At 44.9% G+C, this 11,584-nt stretch overlaps 1 protein-coding gene across 4 annotated transcripts in view; it reads left to right on the top strand.

Annotated features, from left to right (window-relative positions):
* Positions 1–11,584, top strand: part of Matcap2 (microtubule associated tyrosine carboxypeptidase 2) — a 37,809-nt gene that overhangs the window by 16,650 nt on the left and 9,575 nt on the right. For all 4 annotated transcript variants that reach the window (XM_034509843.2, XM_076939721.1, XM_076939722.1 and 1 more), the window contains 3 exons: positions 3,877–4,020; positions 5,291–5,423; positions 10,847–11,152. In XM_034509843.2, the coding sequence (XP_034365734.2) occupies positions 3,877–4,020; positions 5,291–5,423; positions 10,847–11,152 (583 nt within the window). The remainder of the gene's footprint in view (positions 1–3,876; positions 4,021–5,290; positions 5,424–10,846; positions 11,153–11,584) is intronic.

Below are 11,584 nucleotides of genomic sequence, written 5' to 3'. Positions count from 1 at the left end.
GGAAGTCACTGCTTGAATTAGAAGGCAGGTCTGCTTGCAATTCTATGAAGCATTACCCTAACCAGGGAACTCGCCCATCGCTAAGGGAGTACAGCTTAAAGTGTGAAAACATGCTGTTTGGTGGGTCACTTAGGGCAGGGCCATGCTCACCCAGCTGCTTATACAGTCCAGGCCTGCCTGCCCAGGGCATGATGCCCGGGGCATCATGATGCTGCCCACAGTGGACAGCAGGGCTGTAGTTCAGTGCTAAAGCTCTTGCCTAGAGTGTATGAGGCCCCAGGTTCATTGCAAAACAGTTACTCAGTGTGTGGGTGTTTTGCCTGCATATATGTCTGTAAAGTGTGTATGCACATGGTGGCTCACAATCATCTGTAATGGGATCTGATGCCCTCTTCTGGTGTGTCTGAAGACAGCAACAGTATGCTCATACTTAAAGTGAATAAGTAATTCTTAAAAAAAAAAAAGAAAGAAAAAAAAAAAAAGAAAGGCTAAGGTAAGATGGTCTATTGAGTCTAGGAGTCTACTAAGTTATTCAGAATTAAGGAGAAAAATCTTAGATTTTACAACTTCTTGAAAAGAAAGGAAATGGGGTATTGCAGTTAGATATTAGCAACATAGGAAAGACACTGCCCCTAATAAAATACTTACAGGGCAAAATATTGACACTAAATTCTAAAATAAAAGGCTAGCAGTTCTGACAAATTCAATGCTGTATAGTGACTTGGGAAGTAGATTACAGAGCACGGCTTCCCCGTTTCCATTTGTCCTCCATTTTGTCCTTACAACAGTTCCATAAGGTCAGTGGGATAAAGGACTTGCATCTCCATGTTACTGGTGAAGAGAGCAAGCCTAGGAAAAGTAGAATTACATTGCTAAGTGGCGGAGCCTTACTGGGAAGCCAGGCCTCCTAACCAACCATTCCTCTTCCAACAGGGTCTCCTCCTCCTGTATCAGTGTCTCCATTGTAAATAGGTTTCACTGAATGAAACTGTATTTGAGAGGAGAGATTATTTGTTAGCACATAACTGTGGAAGTAGCTTGTGATGGTCAGATTCCAAACAAAAACCAGTATCAGTCAGTAAACTAAAGCAGGTTGGTTAGCAGAGCACTGAGATTATTTAGAACGTTTGTCGTCTCATCAAAGACAACAATGGACATTTTATAGAGAAAAAGATTTTCATTTTATAGATGAAGTGTTTACATGTCTTAGCTAGTTTTAAACTTAGGATGAACTTCAGGATGTTTACCACGGTACACTCCTTTAGTCTCAGCACTTAGGAGGCAGAGGCAGGCAGATCTCTTGTGAGTTCAAAGCCAGCCTGGTCTACAGAGTGAGTTCCAGGACAGCCAGGGCTACACAGAGAAACCTTGCCTTTAAAACCAACCAACCAAAGCAGATTCTGGAGCCAGATGTGGGGCTGCACACCTTTAATCCCAGTGCTCAGGAGGCAGAGGCAGGCAGATCTCTGTGAATTGACACTGGCCTGCTCTACAGAGTTCCAGTGAGATCCTGTCTCAAAAAACACCGTCTCTGTTTATTGCTGTGACAAAACACCATGAAAAAAGTCAAGTTGGGGAGGAAAGGATTTATTGAATAGCTTACACTTCCATGGTACTGTTCATCATTAAAGAAGGTCAGGACAGGAACTCAAGTACAGCTGGAACCTGGAGGCAGGAGCAGATGCAGAGGCCATTGAGGGGTGCTGCCTACTGGCTTGCCTCCCTGGTTTACACAGCCTGCTTTCTTATAGAACCCGGCCCAGGATGGCACCATACACAAATAGGCTGAACCCTCCCGCACTGATCACAATTAAGAAACTGCTTTACAGTTAAATCTCATGGAGGAGGCATTTCCTCGACTTAGGCTTCTTCCTGTCTGATGACTGCAGCTTGTGTCAAATTGACACACAAAGTCAGCCAATACAGTTCCCCACCCCCACCCCCCAAACAAAACAAAAACCAGGTTCTGAGTTAATAGCATAGAGATCAGCTGTGGGCCAAGGCCTGCGTTTAGAAACAGCCTGGCTATCCCAGTGCCATTGCCCGTGGCCCTCCTGAATAGCAAGGCTGTCAGGAGTGTTTTGGCAGCAAAAGTCCATTGGAGTAATTTTGAGTTGTGATAACTTTATGATGCATCTCAAGTTCCTTAATTCATGTGTTGGCTCATACTTTGTGATGTGGTTCTTTTTCCCTCTCATTTTGACATATCAAATGTGTTGTTTATAGTGCAGATTGGACCTATATCAGTGAGGATGTGGTGGTTAACATTTACTTATGACAGAGGTTGGCCACACCTCAGCTCTGAAGCAGATTGCCACTGTCTTTACCAGTGTCACAACAGCCTAGAAACAAGATTTCTTTTCATAAGTTTTCTTGAAGATTTTGTTTTTTATGTTCTGTATATGAGTGGTTTTAAAAAGATTTATTTATTTCTGTATGTATGGGTGTTTTCCCTGTGTGTAAATGTGGTGAATGTATTGATGCCTATGGAGGCCAGACTGGATGTTAGGTCCCTGGAACTAGTTACAGACCACTGTGCACTGCTGTGAGTGCTGGGAACCAGACCAGGTGGCTATGCCAGAGCAGCCGGCCTGCCCCAGAGTGCAGTGAAGAGTGAAGTAAACACACATGGGATTTTCTGTTTTCCTCTGACCTAGATTCTTATTTCCTGTGGGTTTTTTTTTTGTTTTGTTTTGTTTTCGTTTGGTTTTGTTTTGTTTTTCGAGACAGGGTTTCTCTGTATAGCCCTGGCTATCCTGGAACTCACTCTGTAGACCAGGCTGGCCTCGGACTCAGAAATCCACCTGCCTCTGCCTCCCAAGTGCTGGGATTAAAGGCGTGCGCCACCACTGTCCAGCTTCTTGGAGGTTTCTGATAATTTGTGTTCCTTACAAGATTTTTAATTAGTCTTCACTTATGTATATTTGGGAAAACGTCTCACCTTTTTAAGAGGATGAGAAGTGGATCGTAGATTGCCCTAAATGAAAGATGGAAATATCTTAAAACTGGTACCGTCATCCTCTCATCCTCTCATCCTCCTCCTCTTCCTCCTCCTCATCATTGTCACCAAGGAGTATTATTTTTGTCACCAGAACAGAAGCTGGCTTTGGCTCGTCAGTACTCTTTCAGTCTTGTGGTCTGCAGTGTTTATTTTTGATCAGGCCTTTGCTTGCCTTTTGAATAATTTTTTTTTTTTTTGCAACTTTGTCCAAAAAAGCAGATGTATCCAAGTGGTGCACAGGCAAAACACCTATAACACACAAGAAAATAAATAAATAGATTTATCTTAAGCAGAGTTTATAGATAGTTACAGAGGTGATTTTATAGATTGCTTGTATGTTTTTAGATTTTTAAGATTTTCCCCTCTTTATTAAATGGTACTTGTAACCTACTAACTGATCTGGAGACATATTTGGTGTATACTGGAGTTCTTCCAAACTACCATGTGTCTTGTCAACAAGCCAGTATCCTCGCTGCCAGCTTCTCCTGGCGGCAGTTACAAGTGCAGTGTGCGGTGTGTCAGCCGCTGCATCTCTGGCTGAAGAGACTAGAAGACAGGGAAGAAGAGCATTTCTTTCATCCCTGACTCTCTCCTTTCCTTTTCAGTCAGTCTCACGGGGTAGCCTGGGAATATCCCATGGTTTAGATCAGGAGTGTGCCACTGGGCCAGCAAGAACACTTGTAAATTCACAGGCATTTATTGTAATTTTCAAAATTCAGTGGAAACTATTTAAGCTTAGAAAAATGTTCAGCTGGAATTTCAGCTTAACCCCATAACTAGTAAATCTGAACACATTTTGGCAAGTAAGGTCTTAATTCGCTAACTTCATCTCAGAGTGATATGAGCTGTTGACTTAATCGCCCTTTCTTTTACAGTCCATCAATATTATGGAGCTGACTTTACAGAAATATGGAAGTTATGAAAAATTTGAACAAGCTACTGGTGGTAGCTTGTTGTCTAAAACCCGAATCTGGAGTCACGTTAGGAAGTACATGGTGAAGGAAGGCTGCCTGGGAGAGGTATGGGGCATGGGTGGGAGGGGCCTGGGAGAGGTACGGGGCATGGGTGGGAGGGGCCTGGGAGAGGTATGGGGCATGGGTGGGAGGGGCCTGGGAGAGGTATGGGGCATGGGTGGGAGGGGCCTGGGAGAGGTATGGGGCATGGGTGGGAGGGGCCTGGGAGAGGTATGGGGCATGGGTGGGAGGGGCCTGGGAGAGGTATGGGCCATGGGTAGGCTAGGCCTGGCTGCAGCTCTGGCACTCAAGACTAGTACCAAATGCATGCTCTTTTCTGCAGGATTTGTCTGGTCAGTCCTGTTTTACTGGTTGTCATTCCTGTATGTGTAGCTTATAGCATCGTGTGAGTTTCTCAGTGAAGAGAGATTTTGCTGCAGTCTTCTTAGTCATCAATCTCAAAACCAGAACTGACAAGGTGCAGGTTTCTGATACACACACACACACACACACACACACACACACACACACACACAGGCATGCTAGTTCTTTCCAGTTTTGTGTGAGTTTTGAGGCTTGGGCAAGCACCCTGCCGTGAAGCTCTATACTCCCTTTTAACTTTTTGCTTGATACAGGATCTCCCTAAGTTGATCAAGTGGGCCTGCAATTCTCTCTGCAGCCTACACCTTGTTCTTCTTGCTTTAGTTTCTCTAGTCTCTGGTGTGCTCTTTCTTCTGTCTTCTTTCTTTTCTTCTCTCCCTCCATTCCGTCCTCTTTTTTAAGACAGGGTCTCTTTCAGTCCTAACTGTCCTGGAACTGGCTATATAGACCAGAGTGGACTTGAACTCACAGAGGTCCTCCTGTTGCTGCCTTTCAAGTGCTGGCATTAAAGGTGTGTGCTACCACAACCAGCCTCCTTTCTTTCCTTTCAATCCAGTAAACAGTCATAAATTCTCAGAGGGTTAAAATTATAAGGTTCAAAAGCAAACAAATCAAAACAAATTAGAAAGTTCAAATGTGACTGGATATACATTTCATCAACTTAGTTTAATTAGATAATAGGCTCATATTTTGCAAAAACTTTCCTCTCACTTTACATTTTGTGCATGTGCATAAGTGTGCATTGTGTGTATTGTATAACTATATAGTTATCAGTATGTGGGAACATGCATGCCACAGTGTGTATGGTACTCACAGGACAAGGGAACAACATTAGGGAGTTCCTGGGAGCATGTTGGTTTTGGGGAGCTTGGGTCATCAGCCTTGATGTTGAGTACCCTAACCCACTGCATCGTCTCACCAGCCCTGAATGTGTGTTTTTCTTCTTGCTGCCTAGATTGTAGTTCATCTCACCGAAGACCTGCTTTCCAGGGCTTCCATGACAGTAGTAAACGGATGCCCAACTCTAACCATCAATATTTCTACTGCACGAGAGCATTGGCTGGAGGGCATGCTGAGGCACGAGATAGGTAGGGACACCCTCTCCACTTACTCATGTGATTGTCAAGAATTCCCCGCTATTCTTTCAGAGTGGTTCTTTTCTTAGTAATATTTAGTAAACATTCATGACGTTGTTCAGCTTCGCAGGAACTGTATGTCATTTCCAATCTTGGGAAGTCATTTCCGTCCTTTTGGTTTTAGTTCCACATCTGAAATTGAGGGCATGCATGCTTAGGAAAGAGACAAGAAGAAGGGAAAGTAACCCCTCTGTTTCGGGAGGTATTAGAAAAGGTGTCCGGCTGGCTCCAGGCTTAGCTGCCATGTTCCCGCACTAATGCTGGCCCGCCTGCTGGGGCTCCCAAGAAGTTGGAGTGGCTGCTACCTCAGCCTGCCTCCACGGCTCTTGGCCTGGCTGCTATGCCAACCCTGCCTCCTCCACGGCGCTAGGCTACCCCCAAGCAATAACCATCATCCCTGCAGTTAGATATCACAATACCCATTAACCCGATAAATCAAAACTCTAAAACTTATAGTTAACCAATGGATTTAATATATCAGTAAAATCTCAGTACCGAAGATGCTCACACAATTAGACAAGTTATCCCAGTTATCCTAACCTTTTGATATGCATAACTACCTGAGACTACAAAAGCCAGCTTTGACATCCGCTGCCTTTTTCTGCCACCTTTCTCTCCTCCTGTGTCACTGCGTCCCCTCTCTGCCACCCTTAGCTCCGCACCCTTTCCCCTGTCCAATCACAGGCCTCCTGCTACAAATAGATTGGACAGGGATATTTCTGCCATCCCCTTTCTAATTCCAGACTCAGAGAAGTCAGCAGGGCTAACCCAGGCCATAGCTGCTGCTCCACAGCTCGCTGTACTAGAGGTTTGCTTTCTGGGAAGGGAAAGTATACCATCTGATTTAAGGGATGTTTATTTCCTCCATCTCTTAAGTATGGCTTAAAGTAAACCCACTTTGCCACAAGGTGGTCCCTTAGCCAGGTACTGGCCCAAGTAGATTAACTCAAATGTTCTGGGTAGCTTAAAGTGTTAGGTCTCTACCAATGACCAAAGATATATTCCATTCTCTTGGGAAAAAAAAAGGAAATAGCTTTATATTGCAAGTGTAACATCTGATCCTCTGATAGAGGCCAAAATCCTTTATGAGTCAGGCTATAATTGGGAAATGGATATCACCCGTTTGTTGTGGTTTGAATAGGAATGGCGGCCATTGACTCATGTGTTTGAGTGCTTGGCCATAGGAAGTGGCCTTGTTGGAATAGGTGTAGCTTTTTAAGAGGAGGTGTGTAGCTAAGGGGGTGGGCTTTGAGATCTCAGAAGCCAAGCCATGCCCAAGGTGCCCAGGGTTGCCTGTGGATACAGATGTAGAACTCTCAGCTCCTTTTCCACCACCATGTCTGCCTATAGGCTGCCATGCTTCCGGCCATGATGATTGTTGGGAGCGACCTTGCTTAAATGTTAACTGCCTTGTCAGCAATACATACTTACTGGCTCAAAGTCGTGGCCTCTGCAGGAAAGTACTAACCCAATTAAGAACAAATAGCTATAGATCTTATGGACAGGTAGCCTTGGTGGGAAAATACTAGCTTAGTTAAGAACAAATAACTATAGATCTTATGGACAGGTACCTAGCAACCTATTCTGCTCTGTTCCTTCTGCTGAACTGTTCACCCAGCCAACATCCTGTTCTTGAGAACACCTGCATTCCCTCCTGAGAACACCTGTGCTCCCCAGAAACAAAGAGACCCTACGTCACCCCCAACCCCATATCCTGCTTCTATGTGTATATAACTTGGTATGGGAACAATAAAAATTTGACAGCTTGATCAGACTTCTTGACTTGCTGTCTATTCTCCATGCCCCTTGTCCCCCATTCTCTCTTTCAGGTGGTCCCCCAGTCCCAGTTTACTGCCCCACAGGTTGGGCCAGATGATAATGGACTGAACCTCTGAAACTGTATGCCAGCCCCAATTAAATGTTTTCCCTTATGAGAGATGCCATGTTTATGGTGTCTCTTCATAGCAATAGAAACCATAACTAAGGCAGAAATTAGTACCAGGAGTGGGGTATTACTGTGATGGGCCTGACCATGTGGACTTTGGGACTTTGGATTAGAAAAGTAGTTTAATGATTTAAGTGGAGCTTAATGGGCCATACTAGTAGATGCATGAAAGACAGTGGTTCTAGGGGTAATTTGAACTGTGGGGACCCTGCTGGAGAGGTTTCAGAAGAGAATGTTTGTAAGTGGCCTAGAGACCATTCTGGTAATTTGGGCTGAGAATGTGGCTGCTTTCTGCGTTTGTCCGAAAAGTCTGCCTGAGGCTAAAGTGAAGAGATTTGGCTTAGTTGAGTTGGCAGAGGAAATTTCAAAATAAACTAGTATTGACCCTGTTGTGTGGTTATTAATTAGTGTTCACTCTTACAAAAATCTATAATGAAAGGATTGAGCTGAGCAAGGAATAACACAAAATATGCAGTTCAAGGAGAAAGGGGACACCAAGAAGTGTCATGGAGCTAAGTCCTGTGTTCAAGGAGATAAAAGATTAAAGAAAAGCCTGACGGTGAATGAATTAAAAGGGAGTGGTGACCTCTGGGCAAGATGTCACCCAGCTAAGCTTCCAATTTGTAAAAAGGAACTGATGAAAGTTTAGGACTGGGTGTGGTGCACGCCTTTAATCCCAGAATTCCAGAGGCAGAGATGACTAGATCTCTGAGTTTGAGGCCAGCCTGGTCTACAGATGGAATTTCAGGACAGCCAAGCTTAGGCACTGAAGGAAACCATCGAAAACAGAAAGCTGATGAAGATGTATTTGAATGAAGGGGCCACGTTCCAGCCCCAGCAACTAATAGAACTTGGGAGCTTCAGCCATGTGGTTATGGCTTTAGAGCCAAGGATAGAAGAAAGGGTTTATAGAATCTCCCTCCACGACTAAGGAAAGTGCTGAGGCCAGGCATGTGCCAGGGGTGTCCCTGCACGGAGGCCCAGAGAGGCCACTGTGTGAAGCTGTGAAAGGTGAAGCCTGGATTGCCTTGAATACCCCAAGATGTTGGAGATGCCAAAGCCATGGGATACCTGGCAAAAAAAAAAAAAAAAATGCTAACAGGGTATGGAACGAGCCCAAGAGAGAGAAGTGTGTTGCAGTCAACAAAGCAGAAGGGAATTGGAGAGCTGAAGAAAACTTTGACATCAGACATGGAGATGCAGAGTTTGGAGTTTGCCCAGCTGGTTTTCAGTCTTGCTTTAGTCCAGTCTTTCCTCATTATGTTTCCTTTCCTCCCTTTTGGAATGGTAACATATATCCTATTGGAAGTTTGTGATCTGGTTTTTCATTTTTAGTTTACAAGGATTACAGCAAAGAGATTGCATGAGTCTCAGAAGAGACCTTGAACTTTGGACCTTTAAACTAGCTTGAGACTGTTACAGACTATAGGGACTTTAATAGTCGGACTGAATACATTTCTGCATTATGTTATGGCTCCAAGCCTATGGGGGCATGAAGTGGAATGTGTTTGAATAGGAATGGCCCCTATAGGCTCATGTGTTTGAATGCTTGGCCATAGAGACTGGCACTATTAGGAGGTGTGGCTTTGTTGGAGTAGGTGTGTCATTAGGAGGTGGAATTTGGGGTCTCAGAAGCTCAAGCCACACCCAGTGTAACATTCTTTTCCTATTGCCTGTGGATCCAGATGTAGAACTCTCAGCTCCTTCTCCAGCACCATGTCTGCCTGCATGCTGCCACGTTTCCCATCATGACAATAATGGGCTAAACCACTGAACTGTACACCAGTCTCAATTAAATGTTTTGCTTTATAAGATATGTTCTTGGTGTTTCATCAGAACACTAGAAACCCTAAGATACCCTTTTACTATGAGAATCTAGAAACCCAGTTCCAAAGCTGCTGTCAGAAAGGACTGTTGTCTGACTGTTGTTCAGTTCTGCCATTCTGTGCATCCTCCAATCAATGTTGTTCATTTTAGGCTGAGACAAAGAACCAGAGCTAACTTCTGCCATTTTTGGCCTCCATTCAGGACAGGACCAAGATTATCTTCAGCTTATTGGCAAAGACATAAACTGAGGCCCCATCCTTAAACTTCTGCCTCGTTTCTACCTCTTGTTCTCATTATCTTCCCCCCACTCCCACCCCAAGAGGTAACCCTAACTGTCTGTCTTCAGGAAGTTTGGGCTGCTAACAGAATCTGGCTTCTTCATCCTAGGTGGGGCCATTGGTTATGGTGTTCAGGGTGCCTCTCCAATGGAACTATCTGGGAGATAGAAAAGTGCATCCATGGTTGCCTTTGAAGTTATTGAGTTGCCCTTGGATAGAGTGTATCTGTGGGATTAAGGCAACAAAGGAGCCTGGAGCTCACGATATTGGAGCCTTCTAAGCAGATGAAAGATTTCATCTCCCTAGGAGCAGGCTGGACTTAGTGTGGAGCTTAAACTGTCAGGCCTGAACCAGTGGGGGCATGGCAGAGGACACTGTTGTGCTCTAAGGAGTTTGTTTCTTTTCTTTGGCCTTCAAGGCCTGACTCCAGAGTCAGGCTCCAGATGTAGAACTCTCAGCTCCTTCTCTAGAACCCTCTCTGCCATCTTGCTGCCATGCTTCTCACCACGACAGTAATGGACTAAACCTGTGAACTGCAAGCATTCAGGGACTCTGATGCTGGTGGAGTGGCTAGAATCCTAGTCTGAGATGCCTCCCAGGTGAGCTGACCAGTTGTAACCACCAACACTAGAAGATGTCATCAGGATCTTTGCTTGATCATCCTTAGCTCCAAGTACAAACTTACTGGGAAAGGAACCATGAAAGGCTTTGGGATCTTGGAAATTGGTTTGTTGTCTGTCGGTTTGTTTCTGAGACAGGGTCTCATGTAGCCCAAGACAGTAAACTTAAAAAATAAATGTTTAGTTTTGCTCATAATTTTGTAGGTTTCAGCTCCCTGTGGGCTGATGCTATTGCCCTTGGCCCTGGTAAGGCAGCACATCATGGTGGGCTCATGTGGCCACAGAGCATGGTCAAGAAAGCAGAAAGGGCAATAGGAAAGGGTCTCATGGTCCCCTTCTCCACACCTTCACCAGGCCTTATACCTTAAAGGTCCTACCACCTACCAGGAGCACCAAGTTGGGGACAAGCCTTTAGCACTGGGACTTTGAGGAAGAGTATTCTAGATAAATGCAAATTTCCTTTGGGAAGGGATCAAAGCAAGAATGTCATTTTTTTTTTTTTTTTTTTTTTTTTTTTTTGGTTTTTCGAGACAGGGTTTCTCTGTATAGCCCTGGCTGTCCTGGAACTCACTCTGTAGACCAGGCTGGCCTCGGACTCAGAAATCCACCTGCCTCTGCCTCCCAAGTGCTGGGATTAAAGGCGTGCGCCACCACCACCCGGCAAGAATGTCATTTCTTATCATTTGTACATTTTCTTCTCTGTAGGCACACATTACTTTCGGGGCATTAACAACCTTCAGCAACCGTGGAACAGTTGGATTGGCCGCAAAAAACACGAGCTGAAGCCAAACAATCCTACAGAGGAAGGACTGGCAAGCATTCATAGTGTCCTGTTCAGAAAAGACCCCTTTTTGTGGAGGGCTGCTCTCCTGTACTACACAGTGTATCAAGCCAGCCAAATGTCTTTTTGTGAACTCTTCAAAGATATTGGCAAGTTTGTCAAGGACCCTAATACAAGATGGGACTATTGTGTAAGAGCCAAGAGGGGGTGGACTGACACTTCTCAGCCAGGTAAGAGTCCCTCAGTGGTAGGTCTGCTGACTTCTTAGTTGTTAGCTAGTGATTTGGGTCATGTTTTAATCCCTGAATCTGATGACGACATGTTTGTGACTTGAGGTCATCACTTCTCCCTGTGAACAGGCTCTTGCTATGCAGCCCCAGAGCACACACAGTGTTCTTTCTGCCCAACCCCCTTGAAACATTTCAGACCAATAGACTCTGGAAAGAATAATAGAATGAGTTAGTCAAAATGATGTGTATGTGTAATCCCACCACCCAGTAGGCTGGGGCAGGAGGATACAAGTTTGAGGCCCGTCAGCAGGGAGGGCTAGCAAGATTTAGCAGGAAAGAGATGCCTACTGCCTGCCATGCCTGATGACCTGAGTTTGATCCCCGAGACTCAGACGGTGGAAGGGGACAGGTGACTCCTGCAAGTTGCCCTCT

Source organism: Arvicanthis niloticus, chromosome 8, assembly GCF_011762505.2.
Source record: "Arvicanthis niloticus isolate mArvNil1 chromosome 8, mArvNil1.pat.X, whole genome shotgun sequence".
Taxonomy (NCBI): domain Eukaryota; kingdom Metazoa; phylum Chordata; class Mammalia; order Rodentia; family Muridae; genus Arvicanthis; species Arvicanthis niloticus.
The sequence above is the reverse complement of the archived record's forward strand: the minus strand, read 5'-3'. Positions and strand labels throughout refer to the sequence as shown.